General features: G+C 45.8%; 3 protein-coding genes across 4 annotated transcripts; 1 reads left to right on the top strand and 2 right to left on the bottom strand.

Annotated features, from left to right (window-relative positions):
- Positions 1-6,302: 6,302 nt before the first annotated feature.
- Positions 6,303-9,950, bottom strand: LOC123122700 (histidine--tRNA ligase, chloroplastic/mitochondrial). 2 transcript variants are annotated; one of them, XR_006460348.1, is made up of 3 exons: positions 8,461-9,950; positions 6,999-7,403; positions 6,303-6,842 (listed from the first exon to the last, which is right to left on the bottom strand). XR_006460348.1 is itself a non-coding variant. In XM_044543022.1 (2 exons), the coding sequence occupies exon 1, from the start codon at positions 9,877-9,879 to the stop codon at positions 8,479-8,481; it is 1,401 nt and encodes a 466-aa protein (XP_044398957.1). In that variant the 5' UTR covers positions 9,880-9,950; the 3' UTR covers positions 6,303-6,842; positions 8,461-8,478. The 2 variants fall into 2 exon arrangements, 1 of the variants encoding a protein (XP_044398957.1); XM_044543022.1 differs by lacking the exon at positions 6,999-7,403.
- Positions 9,917-17,333, top strand: LOC123122701 (7-methylguanosine phosphate-specific 5'-nucleotidase A). The gene is made up of 9 exons (XM_044543023.1): positions 9,917-10,211; positions 10,295-10,355; positions 10,458-10,590; positions 11,130-11,253; positions 12,042-12,098; positions 12,173-12,269; positions 12,667-12,874; positions 16,941-17,001; positions 17,110-17,333. Exons 1-9 carry the CDS (start codon positions 9,951-9,953, stop codon positions 17,161-17,163), a joined length of 1,056 nt encoding a protein of 351 aa, XP_044398958.1. The 5' UTR covers positions 9,917-9,950; the 3' UTR covers positions 17,164-17,333.
- Positions 17,334-18,169: 836 nt separating this feature from the next.
- Positions 18,170-21,736, bottom strand: LOC123122699 (uncharacterized). Its single transcript, XM_044543021.1, has 4 exons — positions 21,089-21,736; positions 20,410-20,562; positions 19,658-20,299; positions 18,170-19,515 (listed from the first exon to the last, which is right to left on the bottom strand). Exons 1-4 carry the CDS (start codon positions 21,425-21,427, stop codon positions 18,430-18,432), a joined length of 2,220 nt encoding a protein of 739 aa, XP_044398956.1. The 5' UTR covers positions 21,428-21,736; the 3' UTR covers positions 18,170-18,429.
- Positions 21,737-22,551: the final 815 nt, after the last annotated feature.

Genomic DNA, 22,551 nt, shown 5'->3' with positions numbered 1-22,551 from the left:
CGTACTGTTAAGTGGGGTCCAAGTGAACAAAGTCAGAGTGACTGAAGTGATGCTCAACCAAATCCTATGTCTTCGAGCGAAGACAATGAGAGCAAATCTTATCCAGAGTCGGATAAGTCAGCTTTACTTGTAGCCCAAGTCAAGCTGCCGCGTGTGTTTGAAATCTGACCGTTGGACACGTGTCAGTTCCTTAGTGACCCAGGGTAATTTCGGACAAATCAGGTCGGGTTGCCTCCTGGCTATAAATAGCCCACCCCCTACACCATAAATTGGTGGCTGCTCAGAGTTAGTGCACGGCTTTTGTCGTTTGAGAGCAACCCACCTCCGAAGCATTTGAGAGAGAGATCCTTGCGAGGACAAAGCCCAAAACACCCAGAGCCCAAAGAGTGTTTGGCATCACTGAAGTCTTTCTGTCCGCGTGATCTGAAGACTTGTTACACTTGAGGACTGTGAATCCTCCAGCCGGTTAGGCGTCGCGTTCTGAGCATCCAAGAGTCATTGTGGATTGCCGGTGAACGAAGTCTGTGAAGGTTTGGAAGTCTACCTTGAAGACTTACCAGAGTGATTGGGCGAGGACTAGGTGTCCTTAGCTCAAGGGGAATAAGGTGAAGACGCGGTCTTCTGAGTTAAATCTCAGCCTCCCTAACCAGACGTACAGTTGTCACAGCAACTGGAACTGGTCCAACAAATCACTGTCCTCACCAAGCAACTGGTTCTATCTCTTACTTCTCTTTACTTACAGCTTGTCCTTGTGAAGTCATTGCCTGCTTGCATTATCTGTTTGACTTCACTGTGTGACGACTATTGTTGTTTGGCTTCACACTATCTTCCATCCTAATCCATACTGCCTAGCTGCTAATAGTCTTCGTGCTTTCACTTCATTGAATACTTGACTATGGCTTGTCTAGTGTAGTCTACCTTCCGCTGCATGTCAATAGGTTCATTTCTATTGTTTGTCTTCGAAACTCCCATGTTTTGAAGACTTTCATAAAAATCGCCTATTCAACCCCCCCCTTAGTCGATAACTAGCACTTTCAGAAAGAGGCATACGTATTGCCATCATGCATGCTGGTAAACAAGAAAATACACATTCATACATATTTGATACGACCAATGTTGAGGATATAGCTTATCGGGAACTTATGGGTATACCCATCTGTTGCAGTTTCTTTTTTGTCTGACCGATGACTAACTTGCATCCATGACAGAACAGTTGGAAAACATTTTCTCAGCAAGAAGCCAGGCAAAAGTAGACACATTTCACTGAGCTTTTAGAGTGACAATTATCTTATACAACGTTAAAAGGAAAAACAAACATACAACATAGGGAGACATAGCTAGGGCGATGGGAACACACCACACGAAGAAAAAGTACAGTGATGGCAGTATAAAGTATAAACCCAGTTGACTGCGCATACAAAGCTTGATTCATGAACGAAGTATTTTTTGCTCCAAAATATGCACACGCTGACTGGGCCAGCAGCGGCACGCACGCACGAACACCGACTGGGCCAACAGCGGCACGCACGCAACCCGATGACCAATAACAAGCCACAAAAGCACCGAGGCGGAAGGAATGTATCAGGCCGCGAAGTCAAACGTACAAACTGGCCCACCCACAGCAGAAAACGCTAAACGAACCAACACAACATGTACACATGTTCAAAAAATTTCAAACGAAAACCTAGATACACCACATGTTCGTACACGGTCATTTCCCAAAAAAATACACGTGCCCTAGACTGGTTTACCAAGGAGTCATTTTCAGCCAAGTGGTTAAACCTCAAAGCGAAAACATCCCCGAAAATAAGGGCTTGGGTATTAAAGTTAAGATGGAGGTTTTACCACACAGATTAGGACGTTCAAGCAATGGATAAACAGCATCCACCGGCCAAGGTGTCTGAGAGGAGCTCGGCATGCAATATCTGGTACGCAGTGGGGGTTTGTGTAAAATCTATCCACCAGTCTCCCTGCTCCAATCTGTCCCGTGGGAAATCTATCTGATGGACAATACTGATGGATCGCACGATCGCACCTAAGATGCTGATCTCATACTAGTCGTGCCCCTAGTAGCATAAAGAAGAAGAGATGTGGTGATTCCAAAGTGGTTATCCCCGCTGCAGTCAGATGGTCTAATGCAGGGATTGAGGGAGGGGATATTAAAGTTCCTAATACCTCTCGTTCCTATACATTTGAGACTGCCAACCGTAATGCCGGGAAACCAAGCAAGTCATAAACAAATGGATGAAGGAAAGCAAGAATGCATGCCATCTGAGCTTTCGTATTTATCTTCTCTTCTGTTTGAGCTAAGCTATTGTCGAGAGATACATGTGAGTTCACTGCCACGCATCACATGGGATGGGAGGCTCCAGCTTTCAATGCAAACTTATGACGGTACTGCCATATATGTCAAGCATAAACTTGGTGCCGATTGCTGTTGTATGTACGTTTTACCATTACTGTGTGATGCTTATATTGGTTTTCCACACAACAAAGATCAGGGAACGCCACACATTTGCATGCAGATTCCGGAAGGAAGTGAGTTAACCATCAACTCAGAAGGCTTAGACTTTTGACATTGCAGTGGATTGCTCCCTCCGTTTTTTTAGTCTGCATATAAGATTTGATCAAAGTCAAACTTTATAAAGTTTAACTAACTTTATAGAAAAAATATCAACATCTATAATAAAAAAGTTATATGTTATGACAATTAGTTTCATCATGCATCTAATAATATTGATTTCATAGTATGAATGCTGATATCTTTTCCTACAGAGCTAGTGAAACTTTACAAAGTTTGACTTTGATCAAATTTTATATGCAAACTAAAAAGAAACAGAGGAAGCATCATAATCCCATCGGCTTAACCTGTTTCTGCCTATGTATTTGTGGGACTAATTTTCCATCGCAGATTATATATCTATATGTATATAATAAAAAGTAGCATCGCACCACACAGTTTAACAACCACAAACCGAGCCTTGCTGGACTAATTTTCCATGCCTCTGCCGAGACTGGATTTTCTACCATTCACGGGAGGTCCCGTGCATGGTCTAATTGGCACTCTTTGTACAATACCTCATCCATACGTCTAGAAACTATTCATCAACATTAACTGAGAATAATGATACATGGGCCCAGTAATGCAAATTTCATCCCTGTGCAGAATCAGTCTATCTATACAAAAGCTAGCATTATATTTTTCTCGTGAGATATTAATTCACTGATATCTTTTCAATATTAATTCCATTTTAAAATATTTTTATATATTTGAATTCCTAACAACATGATTTTTAAAACAAGGTTAATATTGAATATATTTTAAATGAGTTTAAATTTCATCAACATATTTCAGTCATTTAAAAAAACTGATTTGACTCATTTAAAAAAACACATTTCACTTATTTCAAAATGTTGATTTTAGCCATTCCAAATGCTGCTTTTACTCATTTAGAACAAACTAATTTTGCTTAATTTGGAAAAACAATTTCAATAATTTAAATTAAATAATTTCACTCATTTTTTGTATTTCACTCATTAAAAATTCATTTCTAAGACAGATTTAATTAAAAATATATAATTAGTGAAAAGTGTATCAAAACATTGAAATTTTAACGTGTTTAGAATCTATCCAAGATTGATCTTTTTCTGAAGGCCTTGATGCAATGGGTTCAAATATATAAAAACTTCCAGAAAATGAGTTTTAGTTTTAAAGATCTGAACAATTTAAATTTTGTAAAGGAAACTAAAATTGATGAATTTTGAGAGGAAGAGACAGATGTTATCAGACATGCATGTGTCATAGTCTGTTGCGAGCAGCGGAGAGAGAGAGAGAGAGAGAGAGAGAGAGAGAGAGAGAGAGAGAGAGAGAGAGAGAGAGAGAGAGAGAGAGAGAGATGCATGGCATTAAGTGGACTGACATGATACGATGCTATACTAATGCGAACGGCATAGTCTATACATATACGATGAAGCATAGTTTGCATGCACTCGGATCTCCAGCATAACCAACGATGTATGCATGCACCAGACCTCCCGTGCATGAGAGAATTCTTTATTTGGCCCTTTCTTAAAATTCGCTTCCCTATTTGGCCCAAAACAAAATTTTCTTCTCTATTTGACACCTAAAATAATTTTTGTTCCTTATATGACACTTTCGTCATTTTTAGTCAATAACGGGGTTAAGTGTGAGATGAAAAGACCATCTTGCCCCTAGCGCATTGTGTAGCTATCCTGGATGATGTAGAAGAAGCAGTCAGTTCACCCATGTTTTAGGGTTCAACAGATGCTGCCCCTGTATATGTATGCTCTAATATTTTGTTCCTTAGGTAAATTGACCTGTACGTGTAAAACTCGTACAAGACATTCATAATACTAGCAAGTGCAACAGTAGAGAGACGGCTCACGACGCGGAGGCCGTGACGCGATCGGCAATCTGGGCGATGTGTGCGAGCTGCGGCCGTGACGCCATTGAGGCCGGCCGCGATCGGCAATCTGGGAGATGTGTGCAACAGGTAATTGGTGGATGGCAGCGCATGTGGCGGGTAGAGGAGGTTGACACAGGTCTCGACTCGTGTACCTTGTGATGAAACGGAGCTTGAAGTACGGCCGAGTACTTTCCGGCGAGATGCACGTACAAGCTAGCCCCAGCTGATTACTTTCCGGCCGCGGATCGAGAGACGTACAAGCAGTACGTAACCAACTGGATTGATTTGCACTAATGCACTTGCACGTACTACTAGTCGCCGGTTAGTAGATCGACCATGGCACAACTCGAGACACATGCACGCGAGGAACAGGAAACGCCAACTGATCGCCATGGGAGTTTGTCGCTCCCTTTAATCTCTTCATATACGTGCGTTGAACATCCCAACAGCATGTCTGAACTGATTGCTTTTCTATTTCATCTAGGATAGTTAAACAATGCATCAGGGGTAAAATGGTCTTTTCGCCTCACACTTAACATTTTTAGTGTCTAAAATAAACGAAAGTGCCATATAAGGAACAAAATTTACTTTAGGTATCAAATAGGGAAGAAAATTTATTTTAGGCCAAATAGGGAAGCAAATTTTAAGAAATGGCCAAATAAGGAATTCTCTCCCCGTGCATGGGAGAATCGCTTTTCTCTGCCTCTGCCCCATTATTCCCTCTCGTTCTCCTCCTTCATCTTCTCCTGCTAGAGATCCTTGGCATCCTTGCCTTGCAGCGGAGGCAGACCGACACGGAGAAAGGGTCACATCGTCACTGGAGCGAGAGCGACCGGCCGCCGCCGCCGCTACTCCTAATCGTGGAGGCTCATTGCATGTCCTTCCCTTCCTAGGCTGTCACAACCATAGTTCAAGGGCGAAGGACATTTGGTGAAGCCATAAAGGATGGTCGAAGACAAGGTTTAGGTTGATCCCTTGAGACAATTAGGGCTGGATTTGTATATGATTTTTGAAGGATTCAATAGCACCGTAGGAAATTTTCCTTGACGTGTGTTTGGTTTGTAGGAATGAAGACCAGAGGATCTTTTTTCTTTGGATTAATTTATGTGCAATTAGACGGGAAGGCCCCTTAATTAAGAACACGATAGGTGGTGCACCCACACCTGCATACCAGGCAAAGTGACCGACAGAACGGTCACATCAACTGCACGTGGCGGAGCTACAGCAGCAAACCTGGACGGGCCAGTACAAAGAAAGCCAACCATTTTTACCAGCATGGCCTAATTTATCCATCAATCTCCATTAAACTTGCTACAGGATGGGCGGGCCATAGCCTACGTTGCTAACACGTAGCTCTGCCGGTGCGTGGGAACACTGTCTTGGGGCAGATGAGATATGCTGGCTATGGCATGTATGGCCTGGTTTTTGCTGACCAACATGTCCAGCTCTCAGCATTAGCATCACAGAGAGTACGCGTGGTGATTCCAAAGTAGTCATCCCTTCTGCAGGCAGATGGTCTAATGCAGGGATCGAGGGAGGGGATATCAAAATTCCTGATGCCTCTCCTTCCTATACATTTGAGATTGCCAAACGTAATGCCGGGAAAACCAAGCAAGTCATAAACAAAAGGGGTGAAGGAAAGCAAGAATGCATGCCATCTGAGCTTTCGTATTTATCTCCTCTTCTGTTTGAGCTAAGCTATTGTCGAAAGATACATGTGAGTTCTACACATGGGATGGAGGCTCCAGCTTTCAATGCAAACTTATGACGGTACTGCCATATATGTCAAGCATAAACTTGGTGTCTTTTTTGTGTGTGATGGAAACACAAAGACCAGGGAGCTGATAAAAACTACCAGAAACCTCTCGCCACACGTCGATTCCAGAACAAAATGATTTAACCATCAGCTTGGAAGGCTTAGAGTGTGTTTGACATTGCAGTGGTCTATCACAATCCCATTTGCTCAACCTGTTTCTGCCTGTATACTTTTGGGACTAATTTTCCATGGCAAATTATGCATTTATATATGCATAATAAAAAGTAGCACCACACCACAGTTTAACAACCACAAACCGAGCCTTGCTGGACTAATTTTCCATGCCTCGTGCCCCATTATTCTCACTCGTTCTCCTGCTAGAAATCTGTAGCATCCTTGCCTTGAAGCGGAGCCAGGCCGACACAAAGAAAGGGTCACATCGTCACAGCAGCGACCGGCCCCCTAATCGTGGAGGCTCCTGACATGTCCTTCCCTTCCCAGGTTATCACAGCCATAGTTCAAGGGCGAAGGACATTTGGTGAAGCCATAAAGGATGATCAAGCACAAGGTTTAGGTTGATCCCTCGAGACAATGCCGTCGATGTCCCTCCTTCGCCGGCCATCACATGTTGCCATCATCCACCAGCCTCTGCTCACGACCTGCGTGAAGGAACAACACGTTGTGACGACGAAAGGGAACGCACCGGAAGAGAGTAATAGACGAGGGAGACACGTGGCTCTTGATCCTTTCTTAAGGCCCGAGATTTCCTTTTTAGAAACTTGAGACTAGAAAGAGGGGGACTTAGGAGGGCTTACCGATCAAAGAAAGAAAGGGGCAAACCAAAGGTGCTGGAACTGAAAGTCTCTTGGTATTCATTCCCTTTGGGCGCCCCCTGTCCCTCCTTTATGTACAACACAACTCACTACAGTTTAGACTGGATTTTTCTTAGTTAACGCTGGCCACCGGTGCCACCTGTGAATCTTCGCAAGTGTCAGCTACATCTACCATCAAGACCGCCACCAGAACCATCCATATACTTATTCTCAAAACTGTAATTTCTGCTTGTTTTGCGATTTCTTGCAGGAATAGTATTCGTTATCAAGTTGACCGTGCTTCGTGTACCGTCAGTAACCTTCCAGTCTTTTTTGTTGTTGTTGAATTAGTAACCTTCCAGAGTTGGCTTACTGATTTGCTATCGCAACGTCTCAGTTTTGAAACCACTGTCAACCAAATCGACATTCCTTGTCAGAAGATCTCGACATCGATAGTGCTATCGAAAAACATGATCGTTGCAATCATCCATGTTGTTACTACTAGAGGCTAGAGCATTTAACGTACAAGTCAGTGTATGGTTATGGTTAACCCTTGAAGTGAACATATCTTCTTGGGTTTGACATATGGGCTGGGGTGGAGCGTACGAAGTGAACGCCGATATTGTTTGATCTGCTTATCTAATATGTCGCCATATCGATTCAGTCTTTTGTAAAGGTCTGCATTCCTGAAGGTTGAAGCATATGAGTTTCAAATGCTTGGTGCTTGTATCTGGGTCGAAGCATGGGGTCATGTGATCAAGGTTGCGAGTTCCAGAGTACTAAAGTGATGATGCTAACTGCTAGTTTGCTACCTGCTAGTAGTTTGTGCCATCAATTTTACAACTAATTCTCTAAAAAATGCACAATAGTCAATACATGTTTATATTTATATATCCGAAACATGATAAATGGGATAATAACTTGGATACATGATTGATTAGTTCTGAAGTTTTTTTGTCGGGTGATGGTGAATGTACGTTGGCTGTCCTTTAGAGCCTAGCTTTCTTGTGACCCACATAGTTCATCAGGCATATTAGCTCATTGTATCGGTGTTGTGTATTATTTTGTATTCTGCTACTTAGTAGTTAGCACAAGGCAGTTCAATCAATTTCGCAAATAATTCTCTCATTAACATGTACTATCTGTATTTAGATCTACAAAACTGTTTACAACGGACATAAAAATGCATATCATGGTAGTATTCTTAACGCACTCGTGATGTTTTCATGCCATTGATCAGTTGTCCAGTATACAATTCGACTTATGAATATAATATGCATCTCAATACTACATGATTATTTCTTGGAGTTGCGGTTATCTTAACATAAGCCTCAACTATCATGGTCCCATGATATTTACTCTATAATATGGCATTAAAGGCACGGCTTAAAATGTTGCAAAGGGAGGACTAACAGCGGTAGACAACAAAAACGAAGAAAATATGGGCAAGGTTTGGAAGGAAAACCTCCAGATTGGCTAGCAATTACTGTAATTCGCCTGCCTTGACCTCAAATTCCTCTTTGGTAGACAGAATCTTCACACGAACCATGCCTCGCTCCCACTCAGATTTCCCAACCAGAACCAGCCTGCTAGCATTTACCCTCTCCGCATGTTTAAACACCCATTTCAGACGCTTGTCTTGCACAAGGTCTACAGATCTGCCATTCTTCCGCAGAGAGGATGCGACACAGGATGCTGGTCCCTGAAGCTCATCATCCAATGGGAAGACAATGTCGTCTATTTGGGGCGACAGATGAGGCAGAAGACCCTTCTCTTTCAGCAGTTCGACGATAACAGCGTCCCCAAACCCAAACCCACAGGCCGGCACATCTTCACTTCCAAATGTTGAAAGCAGCCTATCATACCTCCCCCCACCGCAGATCGCCCTCAGCTCCCCTTGCCTATCGAAAGCCTCGAACACGATCCCCGTGTAGTACGCAAGGCCGCGAACAACCGACGCGTCGAAACAGATCCAATCGGCGTAACCATACTGCTCGGCGAAGGAGAAGAGCTTCTTCAGGTCAGCAACAGCTTCAGCAGCACCAGAGCCCAGCACCTGTTCGAGCTCAGACAGTGACTTCAGAGAAAGCACATCAATGATGCCCTGCACAGCTTCACATGGCAGCCCAGTGGAGACCAATTCCTTCTCAATCTCGTCTCTGCTCATCTTCCCCAGCTTGTCAACAATCACACAGACCTTGGTGAACAGGTGCTGCGGCACGGAGTACATGTCGAGCACCACCTGCAGAACCTTCCGGCTGGAGAGCCTGATCCCCACGTCGGAGGACGCGACCCCGAGGCGCTCGAAGAGGAGCACAATGGCCTGGAGAAGCTCGGCCTCGGCGCGAACGCCGGGCACGCCGAAGACGTCCATGTTCCACTGGTAGTGCTCGCGGCGCCTCCCTCTGGTCATGCGCTCGTAGCGCCAGCACTGGCCTATGGTGAACCACTTGAGCGGGAGGGGCGCCGAGGTCCCTCGCCGGATGACCAGGCGCGCGAGGGACGGGGTGATCTCCGGCCGGAGGGCCACGCGGCGGCCGCCCTTGTCCTCGAAGCTGTAGAGCTGCTCCGTGATCTCCTCGCCGGCCTTGCGGACGAAGAGCGCCTCCGACTCGAGCACCGGGAAGTCCACCTCCTCGAACGCCATCAGCCGGGACACCTCCCTGAAGTGGTCGAAGAGCCAGGTGCGCAGGCGCATCTCCTCCGGCGGGAAGTCCCTGGTGCCGCGCGGCGGGTTCAGCTCCACCACCCCCGCCTCCGTCGCCGCGGAGCCATGGCACCCGTGGTCCGGCGCCGAGGGAGGGGAGGAGGAGGAGGAGGCGCAGAGGAGGCGGCGGCGGGCGGGAAGGCGGAGGAGGTGGCGGCGGAGCGCCGCCGACGACATTCTTCTCTCCCAAGGCCAAGGGGAACAAACAGAAGCAGGGGTTCGTGCTGCTCCGGCCCATTCATTTCGAAATGAGGCCCATGACGAGCCCACTGCTCCTCTCCCCATCCCCTTGCCGTCTCCTCCGCCGCCTCTTCTCCCGCGCCCCTCGCCGCCGCAACCCTACGACCCCGCGGCCCCTCGCCCCACACCTCGGCCGCCGCCTTCCCCTCCGCCTCCCGGCCTCCATGTCCTCCTCCAGTGTCGGGACCCCCGACTCCGTCGTCGCCGACGCCGACGCCCTCGCTCGCAAGGTCGCCGCCATCCGCGCCGCCGGCCCAGCTAAGCTGCAGGTCCGCTCCCTCGTCGGTCTCACCGCCTCCGTGGCATCTACCTATGGCTTTGCACTTCTAACTAGGGTCTTCCATTGGTGTAGGTGATTGCCGACTTCGACGGCACGCTCACTCGGTACTGGTACGACGGCTCCCGCGGCCAGAGTACGCCCCTCGTTTCTGCTGATTTCTCGTCAGACTTGGGAGCTTAGGATTTCGGAGGTTGAATTGTCCTGAGGGCATGCGTGTGTGTGTGTGTGGTCGTAGGTAGCCATGGGCTGCTCAGACAGGGGAATGAAGAGTTCGACTCCAAGAGGGAGGCACTGTTCGAGCACTACCACCCCATCGAGATCAACCCCGACATCCCGGTGCTGGAGAAGGCCAAGCTCATGGAAGAATGGTGAGTAGTAGTAGTTGGAAGTCTTCCACAGCAAAATGTGGAGCGTGTAAAGTGAACACTGAAAGTGTCTGTTCTGCTTGTCCAATGACATGTTGGATACATGATTGTTTAGTTCTGAAGTCTTTTTTGTCAAATGGTGGTGCTTGTACATTGGTCGTTCTTTAAAGATAGTTTTCTTGTGACCCACATGGTTTGTCAGGCATAATAGCTTTTTGTATCAGTATATTGCATATTATTCTATTTTGTATTCTGCTGCCTTCTAGTAGTTAGCAGACGCCAATTCATGTGTGATCAGTTTCATAAACAGTTCTCTCAAAGAAAAATGCACATTACTAAATATGTACTTGTATTTATATATGTGAAACCCTTTACAACAGAAATAGTAATGTTTCTTATGGTAGTTTTCTTGATTCGCTTTTGATGTTTTCATGCCATTGATCTGTTATCCAGTATACGATTTCACTTTCGAATAAAATATGCATTTCAATTAGAGATTCTGTGTAGTGTACCTTGGCCTCTGATTTCATTACTTGCTACAGGTGGGGGAAGACTCACGGTCTCCTTATTGAAGGGGGGCTTACACAAGAAGCTATAAAGAAATCGGTGGCCGATGCTGCAATTGCTTTTCGAGATGGAGTGGTGGAGCTGTTTGAATTTTTGGAGGTTTTATTTCCTTTCCAATGTTTGCTTAGTGTTCCAGTTTTAGTGACCAAGCGTTTGATGGTGTACTCATCCGGAACATGCATATTTACTTTTGTCCCTGGTTATTTTAGTACGGTTAAGTCCATCGGTAATTATTTTGTTGTGTAAGAGAAAAAAAATCCCCGTGATGAATTTGTCGAATAGGAAGGCAACAAACATCACTCCCTTTTATAAACCATTTGGATAGCTATTTTGGATTCTTTTGTTGAGTGATTACTTGTATCCACAAGAATACATGTGCTGAGTGAAAAAAGAACCATAGGCTGCTTTTGGCTGTGCATATGAGTGTGGAATTCATCTTCTCGCGTTTCAGCGAGTTTGACTTCGGATTTGAGAAGCAAACTAGTCATCCTCCTGAAGCTATTAGACACATTCATACAAGCATAAGAGAGCCTAAATTGCGGTTATGTAATTTTCCCTTAGTCTGTTTCTTGTCCTTCCCGTCTTCTGTTTATATCATTGGATGGAATCTTTCATATTCTAGGCACATGTTATTTTAGGCAACAAAGAATATGTTGTTTCCTGGAGTTTTCCGGCGCTTATTTCAATTTTTTCTTTCTTGCATATATGTTGGTAATGAAGTGATATTATTGGTAGATCAAGTTGGCTTGCCTGAGATTACAACATTTTCGGGAGATATGAAGAATGAACCTCTGTTATGGCTAGTCTAATAAAACCCTGCAACTGTTGTTGTTATGGCTACAATTAAGACATAAGTGTTTGATAAAGCCTTTAAATATAATTTTCAGGCTAGAGATATTCCAGTGCTAGTATTTTCGGCTGGACTTGCAGACATCATTGAGGAGGTAAGTTCTAAAAGGAACGAAACCAAATGTTGAACGAACTTCGTTGCAGATGACACGCCTGCTCTACCTTTTAGGTCTTCCGGCAGAAACTCCACCGATCATTCAAGAACATCAAGATTGTGTCCAATAGAATGGTCTTTAATGAAGAGGGTTGTCTTGTAGCATTTAAAGGTGATTTTTAATCCTCTACAGATGTCTATGATTCGTGGATTGTTTCTACCAGATGTGAATGCAGGATATATATGTTCATAATATCCAACTCGTAAAAAATAGTAGTTTCATGCAGTTGTCCTACATTGAACAAATCCTTTTTTATGAAAATATGTGACATGTGAAATCTCTAAGATCCAAAAGTACGGTTGTTGGTTTGCTGTTACCTGATTGTCTCATTGGACCTTTGTCTAAAGACCACTCTTTATTTGTATTGTGTATCTCCGTTCATATGGATACCCTTTATCCCTTTTCCATAAACAATCTTTTCAAACTGATGATAACACTTGTTTACGCCATGTATGCATTTTTCTAACCTTCTCATTACCTCATACAATCTAAATAATGTCTAATGCAGGGAAGACAATTCATGTTCTAAACAAAAATGAGCATTCCTTGGACATGGCAGCTCCAGTGCATGACAGTCTGGGAGATCCAAATGGTTCTATTGATGACTATTCATTGGTGAAAAAGAGGACCAACGTGTTGCTACTTGGAGATCACATTGGAGACCTGGGAATGTCTGATGGTTTAAACTACGAGAACAGGATTGCTGCTGGATTCCTGTATGTGAATTTCCAATTTGCTTGCCTTTTGCTTGATTCATTCAAAGGAATTACAATTAAACATATTGAGAATAATCACATAATATTTTTTATTCTGGTCAAGTCTATTTCGTTGGAGATGAAACCCAATAGATTTTCGTTGGGGCGTAACCCTCTCAGCGACGCGCCACATCGGAACCCGGGTGTGGTGGAAAATGGGCAAGGGCCGGGCCGTCACCCCCCAGGTGGCGCGCCGTATCTTGATCCGGATACGGTGGCAAGTGAGCGAGGATCGGGTCGTCGCATCCTTAGTGGCGCGCTACATCGGCGCCCGGATGTAGTGGAAAATGAGCAAGGGTCTTCGCATTTGACTCGACGAGTGCGAAGGGTAAGGAAGCTAGCCGAGCCTAGGAGGATTCGCTTAGGTAGCTGGAACGTAGGGTCTCTGACAGGGAAGCTCCGGGAGCTAGTTGATGCAGTGGTGAGGAGAGGTGTTGATATCCTTTGCGTCCAAGAAACCAAATGGAGAGGACAGAAGGCGAAGGAGGTGGAGGATACCGGCTTCAAGCTATGGTACACGGGGACAGCTGCAAACAGAAATGGTGTAGGCATCTTGATCAACAAGAGCCTCAAGTATGGAGTGGTAGACGTCAAGAGACGTGGGGACCGGATTATCCTGGTCAAGATGGTAGTTGAGGACTTGGTTCTCAATGTTATCAGCGCGTATGCCCCGCAAGTAGGCCACAATGAGAACACCAAGAGGGAGTTCTGGGAAGGCCTGGAAGACATGGTTAGGAGTGTACCGATTGGTGAGAAGCTCTTCATAGGAGACCTCAATGGCCACGTGGGTACATCTAACACAGGTTTTGAAGGGGCGCATGGGGGCTTTGGCTATGGCATCAGGAATCAAGAAGGAGAAGATGTCTTAAGCTTTGCTCTAGCCTACAACATGATTGTAGCTAACACCCTCTTTAGAAAGAGAGAATCACATCCGGTGACTTTTAGTAGTGACCAACACTCTAGCCAGATTGATTTCATCCTCTCGAGAAGAGAAGATAGGCGTGCGTGCCTAGATTGTAAGGTGATACCTGGAGAGAGTGTTGTACCCCAGCATAAGCTGGTGGTTGCTGACTTCCGCTTTCGGATTCGTGTCCAGCGGGATAAGCGTGCCAAAGTCGCTAGAACGAAGTGGTGGAAGCTCAAGGGGGAGGTAGCTCAGGCGTTCAAGGAGAGGGTCATTAAGGAGGGCCCTTGGGAGGAAGGAGGGGATGCGGACAATGTGTGGATGAAGATGGCGACTTGCATTCGTAAGGTGGCCTCGAAGGAGTTTGGAGTGTCCAGGGGAAGGAGAAGCGGAGATAAGGATACCTGGTGGTGGAATGATGATGCCCAGAAGGCGATTAAAGAGAAGAAAGATTGCTTCAGACGCCTATACTTGGATAGGAGTGCAGACAACATAGAGAAGTACAAGATGGCGAAGAAGGCCGCAAAGCGAGCTGTTGGTGAAGCAAGGGGTCGGGCGTATGAGGACCTCTACCAACGGTTAGGCACGAAGGAAGGCGAAAGGGACATCTATAAGATGGCCAAGATCCGAGAGAGGAAGACGAGGGATATTGGCCACAAATGCATCAAGGACGGAGCAGGCCAACTCTTGGTGAAGGACAAGGAGATTAAGCATAGATGGCGTGAGTACTTCGACAAGCTGTTCAATGGGGAGAATGAGAGTTCTACCATTGAACTGGACGACTCCTTTGATGAGACCAGCATGTGTGTTGTGCGGCGAATCCAGGAGTCCGAGGTCAAGGAGGCTTTAAAAAGGATGAAGGGAGGCAAGGCGATGGGCCCGGATTGTATCCCCATTGAGGTGTGGAAAGGTCTCGGGGACATAGCGATAGTATGGCTAACCAAGCTTTTCAACCTCATTTTTCGGGCAAACAAGATGCCAGAAGAATGGAGACGGAGTATATTAGTACCAATCTTCAAGAACAAGGGGGATGTTCAGAGTTGTACTAATTACCGTGGAATTAAGCTGATGAGCCATACAATGAAGCTATGGGAGAGAGTCATTGAGCACCGCTTAAGAAGAATGACAAGCATGACCAAAAATCAATTTGGTTTCATGCCTGGGAGGTCGACCATGGAAGCCATTTTCTTGGTACGACAACTTATGGAGAGATATAGGGAGCAAAAGAAGGACTTGCATATGGTGTTCATTGACTTGGAGAAGGCCTATGATAAGATACCGCGGAATGTCATGTGGTGGGCCTTGGAGAAACACAAAGTCCCAGCAAAGTACATTACCCTCATCAAGGACATGTACGATAATGTTGTGACAAGTGTTCGAACAAGTGATGTTGACACTGATGACTTCCCGATTAAGATAGGACTGCATCAGGGGTCAGCGTTGAGCCCTTATCTTTTTGCATTGGTGATGGATGAGGTCACAAGGGATATACAAGGAGATATCCCATGGTGTATGCTCTTTGCAGATGATGTGGTGCTAGTTGACGATAGTCGGACGGGGGTAAATAGGAAGTTAGAGTTATGGAGACAAACCTTGGAATCAAAAGGGTTTAGGTTTAGTAGGACTAAAACCGAGTACATGATGTGCGGTTTCAGTACTACTAGGTGTGAGGAGGAGGAGGTAGCCTTGATGGCCAGGTGGTACCTCAGAAGGACACCTTTCGATATTTGGGGTCAATGCTGCAGGAGGATGGAGGTATTGATGAAGATGTGAACCATCGAATCAAAGCCGGATGGATGAAGTGGCGCCAAGCTTCTAGCATTCTCTGTGACAAGAGAGTGCCACAAAAGCTAAAAGGCAAGTTCTATAGGACGGCGGTTCGACCCGCAATGTTGTATGGCGCTGAGTGTTGGCCGACTAAAAGGCGACATGTTCAACAGTTAGGTGTGGCGGAGATGTGTATGTTGAGATGGATGTGTGGCCACACGAGGAAGGATCGAGTCCGGAATGATGATATACGAGATAGTGTTGGGGTAGCACCAATTGAAGAGAAGCTTGTCCAACATCGTCTGATATGGTTTGGGCATATTCAGCGCAGGCCTCCAGAAGCTCCAGTGCATAGCGGACGGCTAAAGCGTGCGGAGAATGTCAAGAGAGGGCGGGGTAGACCGAATTTGACATGGGAGGAGTCCGTTAAGAGAGACCTGAAGGATTGGAGTATCACCAAAGAGCTAGCTATGGACAGGGGTGTGTGGAAGCTTGCTATCCATGTGCCAGAGCCATGAGTTGGTTTGCGAGATCTTATGGGTTTCACCTCTAGCCTACCCCAACTTGTTTGGGACTAAAGGCTTTGTTGTTGTCGTTGTTGTTGTCAAGTCTATTTCGATGGATTTGGTCATTTGCAATATATAGAATTTACTTAGAAAATGTGAGGATAACTCCTGCTGATACTGAAATTGATTAGTTATTGCGATGAACCGAGTAAATTACTAAACAATTGAATGGGTCATATACATTTTCTTTCTATTGTATACTCTGGGGGGGGGGGGGGGGGGGTATTCTAAGCTTATATAGTCCTGACTTTGCTCTACCCATGACGTATTCTAAGCTTATATAATCCTGACTTTGCTCTACCCATGACTTACTTTCCAAAATTCCAGCTGAACTTCTCCCCATTTGTCTTTTGACTCTTGTCATATAATATAAGTAGCTTATTTTGTTACCAGAAGTGTGAGTTAGACGTGTCATCTTCATTAATTTTTTGCAGATTTGTATACTTCACAAGCTCTGGACATAAATTGCTGTCTTTTCTTTAAAGTATAGTTTCTTTGCAGTTGCATCAAAGCTTAGCAATCACAAGAACGCCGATGTTTGTGCTGTACCAGTTTCCTTTTAACCAATGCAAGCCAAAATTTGATCACGTCACATGGAACTCCATGTGACTAATCAACATTAAATAAACCATTTTAACCAAGGAAACCGTATATTCTTCTTATCAAACTTCAACTGTTCATTTTGGAAAGCAAGCTGCTTTGTTCAATTCCTGTTTAATAGCAGGTGCAAGTGATGAGATTCAGTTTCCTTCAGATTTATGCATCAATTGAGAAAGAACCGGTTTTGCAGGAATACAAACATCGAGAAATCTCTGAAAGATTACTCCGGGGCATTTGACATTGTTTATCTGGTGAGATATGGTTTTGCACAGTGCAATCACTTTACTTATCATGGTTATACACCTTGTTTAGTTCCCAGTTCTTACATCATATGTCTATGGTGATTCAACTCTATGCAGAATGATGCGTCGATGCGGGGAGTTGTTGAGCTTGTGTCTGATCTGTGTCCTTAACCGAGTCATCTTTAGCTGAACCTAGCACCCTGAAATATGGGTGTTTATCTATGCCCGAAACTTGCTAACTTGGTAAGCTTGCTTCATGAGAAGCACTTGTACAGCTAGGCAGCAGCCTGTGTGAAATGATTATGACGTACCCAATTCCTAGGCATGCCATGGTTTTCTTGTGTGCTCTCTTCTTAGAAATTTGTCTATCATTTTTTATGGTGCCTATGTCACAGGACAAGAGGTCGTAGTCGCTCACAAAATAGTAAATACTAGTACTATGCCAGCGTAATAACTATAGAAAGATTGTGAAGGGGACATTCAAACATATAAAACTAGGGAGAAAAATAACATTATATTCCTTCTCCAGCACATGCATTGTGAGCACTAATTGGCCGCCCAGCTCGGTTATGCGTGTCCTGGCTGTTACATCACTCGTGAGCTAATCGTATTCTGACCAAGTATGAACGACTATGACAATTTTCCAAACGCACTATTATATTCAGACAAATCAAAGGTTTTTCTAGCGGCAAAATTATTTAAAAGTCAGCATGTGACGAAACGAGTTACTCCACTACAAACTAAAACTCAGGCCCGCGATACCAATGTTCTCTAGCGAAAGTTCCAAATTTGCCGGTATTCATCAAAAGGTGCCTAAAAGAATCAACTGCCATTTAACAGTATCACGAGTTGGCGAGATCACATGACGATCCAGAAAAAGATTGGAGGACGCTTTTGATCCACATCTCGCAGCAGCTCGTGTGTCGCATTCACTGAAGATGTACTTCACGCTGGTGACAGCTTTGGTTCCGGTAAACCAGCACGTCTGGACGATGCCTCACCGTCAAGAAGCCACAGCACCGGCACGAGCCAAAAAAGTTTCAGCAACAGCATTTCAGCAAGAACGGGCAGTCATTTTCAGGGGGCAGTCATTTTCAGGCAGCATCGACAGACGGTTCAGAGTTTCAGCAATCTCTGCTCCTCGCACCAAGTTTGCATACAGAAACAAGGTCAAAACTTGAGTAACATGATGGCATTCCTCATCGATTAGTACAAGGGTTATGCGCGATTACAAAGGTCGGTCGGTTAATACAAGATAGGCAGGAGCAATCGCCTCTTTGTACAAATGCAGGCGGCTGGCTCCGATGCCTGTGACAGGAACTCTATACTAGTCAGGTCATATTAGACATGAACGAGCACGTACAGGGGGAAAAAAGGCAGCAAAATCTTCGAGTAGGTTCCCCTCCATGGAAAAAACTCAGCCAGCGCAGTGGCAAGCTATGCGACGGCGACCGCGGGTGCTAGGGCGAGCTCCATCGCCGGCGGTGGCTCGGGCCACGAGAACTCGAACGGGGCTTCGATGGCGAGGGCTTGAGGCGGCGGGGCAACCTCTGCCGGGACCGCCTCGGTGTAGTGGAACTCGATCTGGAGGCGGTGGTGCAGCGGTGTTGATGCCACCGTTCCCCTCTTGATGTCCCCCTGTAGCTCCCTGATCGGTATGGCCGCCAAGAAGCTCTTGATGTACTCTTTGCACGACTCCTTGCCCTTCGACACGAGTACGTTCTCCTCGGCGTCGTCGTCTTCGCTGTCCTGCCCCGACGAGGAGCTCGCTGAAGAACCCTTCAGCGGCCCGCTTGAGTCGGGGCTAGGTTGCGCCTTCTTCTCGCCGGACACCTTGTGAATCATGGTGGTGTCGTCAAATTTCAAAATGTAGGCCTGGCTGCATCCTTCGTAGAACCTTTCTCCAAGCGTGTCGATGATGTAATATGCATCACGCTCAACCTTGAGGAGAAAGAAGTGGTCATTCCAGCTCACTATATATAGGTTAGGGTTGTCACTGGATGAGGCCTCTGCTGCCTGGCTGATCTCATCCCAGATGTTATCAAAGGACATGGCATCATTGAGGAAGTCAAGTCCTCCCATGTCATCAGCTCCTTCGGGTACGAAGAATCCGATAAATGACTTGCTGGGGGAGACTGTGAGTGGCCGGGTCTTGGCATCAAGGACAGTTTCAAGATCAAAGTGCTTGTCAGGAAAACGCTCTCGGTATGTCTTGTTCTCGCAAAGGTTTCTCCACTCTAGTGATCCTTCTCGGATCAGGTTATCAAACTGCGACTGGATAGGCATCAGATTCTGATTTGCCTGGAACCAGTCTGCAATGACAGCCACAAGTGACGTGCATGCACTCGCCCCAGCAACCCGCTCACTTCTCTGGTCTATTGACGCAAAGAACACCTGGGAAGAAAGCCTCATATGACCATCACGGCTAAGTACCTCCTTTGATTCCCAGTTCCCCACAACAAAATTGTCATCGCCAAATTCTGACATCATACCATGAACTGACCCATCTTCACTTCTTGATCGCTGCAATTGAAAGAAATATTGTTCAGCAAAAGCCACGGACATTCAAAAACAGTTCTGTGGTATACAAACAAGGCCTCTCGGCTAAGAACAGGATGCTGATTATTATTTTTTTAACGCAGTGAAAAGAAAAAGGAAATTTTACCTGTGATCCATCGGAAGAGGTTAGCAGCCGTCGATCATGGTCAATATCATCACCTCCCTCTTCTCCATTTGCTCTCTTCAACAGAGGTTCACCTTTAGCCTTTAGTGACCGTAAACCCAGTTTCCTCTTTCTCCAAGGAAGGATACTCCGTTTTACAGCTGGCAACACAGTTCCCACAGCAGTTGATGACTGTGGTTCATCTACATGGTAACCGGCATCAGATTTCCGGTGACTGTAATAGACCCAGTCCTCATGGTCACCAACATGGTTGACAGACTGCAGTGAACCATAACTGAACGATTTCCTGATAGTTGAATCCGCAACTTCATCTTCATGTGTTCTATCATCAAGATCTTCATCCACAGGCTCGGTACCATATGGATATTCAGTACCATCACTGTGAATATAGCAATTATCTTCACTGCCTTCATCGCTTTGGAACGTCTTCTTGGACCGTCGAGCTGACACTATATGCCTGAGGATTTTTACCTTTCTTAGCCCTGCTTTAATGACTGAAACCTCATCTTTTCCTCCAGGGACAGAATCACAAGATGACGGGGATAACGGAGCGGCCACAGCAGACCGTTGTGAAGCGTCAGAGGTTTCTTGATGAGCTCTCAGTTCCACCATACTCAGAGTGAGCTGCAATGAAAAAGAGGATGTCAGACACACAGGTGGCAATTAAAATGAGTTTTTCTTTTTTACGCCGAGAATCATTAGCTAGAAGCTTGTTGTTCACAACAAAAACTCACATGAAGGGACGGAGCAGACTCAGGCGCACCAGAGGGCACGGACAAAGGGAGAATTATCTCAATATCCTCTTCGGCTGCTGATGCATAATCTGCTAGGCTAAGGGAAGCGGTTCCCAGAATTGTTGGTTTAGTCTTTGGGCCTTTGTTCACATCCTGCCACGAGGAAAAGAAGAACAAGGCATATCAGATTCCCTGCTGAAGTCACTCAAACAAACTGGCTGTAAGAAATGACTCAAAAGAAAATATGCCAACTTGCTAAGGATAATTTGCAATTGTTTGTGACGCCCAAAAATGGGATGGTGTCCAGGGTTATGACTTATGAACTTGTAATCGTGAAATTCAACTAGATCACAAGGCTATAATATAAATTCATTCTGGAAGGGGTTATTTGAGAGCAGGAAACATGATACTATGGTCACACAGAAAAGCAACTGTAGTTATCGTTACTGGTAAACATAATACTCCATATCTTCATAAGGTGTAATGTTACTATCAGTTTTTGCTCCATATTAACAGGAATACAGTTGCACGCTATGATTGATCCATTGACGGCCACCAACTACAAATATTCGTTCAAGCAACTGAAAAATAATAATTTTACTCTAAGGATGAGATAATTAACAATCAAGAGAAGGCAATGGAATCCAGTTCCAGCAAGGAGTGGAGAGGAGATACTCACGGTGAAGACGGTGAAGGCGAGCTCCCACGGCTGGAACGCGGCCGCCTCCCGGTGAGACGCGGCCGCGAGCGTGACGGCGCTCTCGAACCCCTCCTCCCACGCCACGGCCCCGGAGGCGGCCAGCTCCTCGCCCCTGGTGCGGTTGCGCCGCACCGCGCGCCGCAGCGAGCCGAGGCCGGACGCCCTCGGCCCCTTCCACCTGACCTCCGCCGCGACCCTCTGCTCCTGTCCCGCGGGCTCCACGGACGGCGGCAGCCCCTCCGCCCGCCGCACCACCAGCCGGACGCGGAACTTGCGCGCCTGGGGCGGCCGCGGCCACCGCATCATCCTCGCCACCATCTAGGCCGCGTTGGAACCCCCTCGACGAAGCCCGGCCGAATCGCGCGGAGGAGGAGAGGAAAAAGCCTCGGCTCGGCCACCAAGAACCGACCGAAATGTCGCAAGAACACCCACACCCCGTGTGCCTCTGCTCCAAGAAGACGAACCACAGCACACCAAGACGAACTGAGGAATCCTCGCGCCGGATCGGTCAGGAAAGCCTTGAATTCGTCGGATTTTGCCGGGAGTTTCGCTCGATTTGTTGAGAGTCAGGGGAGGAGATGGTGGGGAGAGAGAGGTTGTGGGGGAGGGGACAGTGGAGGGAGGCACGAGGAGAGAGAGGGGTGCAGGTCTCGGGCATAAATAGGGGCAGAAAAACGTTGGGGAGGGGAGGCGCGGGTGGGTCACCGCGGTGGGGCCCTCCTTTGTTTTTCTCTGCTTGTTTAGATCGCGGGAGTGGGGCCCCGCGGCCGGCTTTTCCATGCTGTCTCTGTACCGGCAGCATAAATTTCGTTTTTCTTTTGTTATTATTACTTTCTTCTCTCGGTTTTACAGGACATATTTTTGCTTGTCAAAGTATATAAGGTTTTGGGCTTTATTGATCAAATGACAAGTGCTAATGTTTTTAAAGTCCCCGAGTTTTTTTTGTGTGTGTAGAAGGACCTAGATCTATTATAAAACTTCACTGAAAGTACAAAGCTCTTCAAACATAATAAATCATAGGTGAAAACCCCAAACACATTAACATACGGGTGTGTCTAGATGTGCCCTAGTTATTGCATATCTAAGTGAGTGAATCAAGCACAAAGAGAAAAAGAAGAAAGAAAAAGAAAATATCCACACGAATCTCGACTAAGATCAATGACATAGGACTTAGATGTGCTTTTTTAACAGATAATAAATCATAGGTGAAAGAGGGGGAGGCAAAGCTGTCGCACCGCGACAAGCTAATCCATGAGGGTCATTCATATTTACTTTATGTGATGCTGAATCACAACTGCAATAATAAGCAAATATTTTCTGAAGATAAATGAGTAAATGACAGTAATATATGTGAAATAAGATACATAAGTGTAAAATTAAGTGTTGATCAAAGCCTTGTCTTGACGGATCAAATTCCTCTTATATATCTGGACGAAAGGACT

Source organism: Triticum aestivum, chromosome 5D (genome assembly GCF_018294505.1).
Source record: "Triticum aestivum cultivar Chinese Spring chromosome 5D, IWGSC CS RefSeq v2.1, whole genome shotgun sequence".
Lineage (NCBI taxonomy): Eukaryota > Viridiplantae > Streptophyta > Magnoliopsida > Poales > Poaceae > Triticum > Triticum aestivum.
The sequence above is the reverse complement of the archived record's forward strand: the minus strand, read 5'-3'. Positions and strand labels throughout refer to the sequence as shown.

What these genes read in the sequence shown, in the direction of transcription:
- LOC123122700 (XM_044543022.1), bottom strand. Translation starts at nt 9,879, where the DNA reads ATGTCGTCGGCGGCGCTCCGCCGCCACCTCCTCCGCCTTCCCGCCCGC.
- LOC123122701 (XM_044543023.1), top strand. Translation starts at nt 9,951, where the DNA reads ATGAGGCCCATGACGAGCCCACTGCTCCTCTCCCCATCCCCTTGCCGT. An exon ending in CGACGGCTCCCGCGGCCAGA is followed by an intron (nt 10,356 to 10,457) that starts GTACGCCCCTCG and finishes GTGTGGTCGTAG; the next exon opens with GTAGCCATGGGCTGCTCAGA. An exon ending in AGGATTGCTGCTGGATTCCT is followed by an intron (nt 12,875 to 16,940) that starts GTATGTGAATTT and finishes CCGGTTTTGCAG; the next exon opens with GAATACAAACATCGAGAAAT.
- LOC123122699 (XM_044543021.1), bottom strand. Translation starts at nt 21,427, where the DNA reads ATGGTGGCGAGGATGATGCGGTGGCCGCGGCCGCCCCAGGCGCGCAAG. An exon ending in TCGCCTTCACCGTCTTCACC is followed by an intron (nt 20,563 to 21,088) that starts GTGAGTATCTCC and finishes TCCTCGTGGCAG; the next exon opens with GATGTGAACAAAGGCCCAAA. An exon ending in CCTCTTCCGATGGATCACAG is followed by an intron (nt 19,516 to 19,657) that starts GTAAAATTTCCT and finishes TTTCAATTGCAG; the next exon opens with CGATCAAGAAGTGAAGATGG.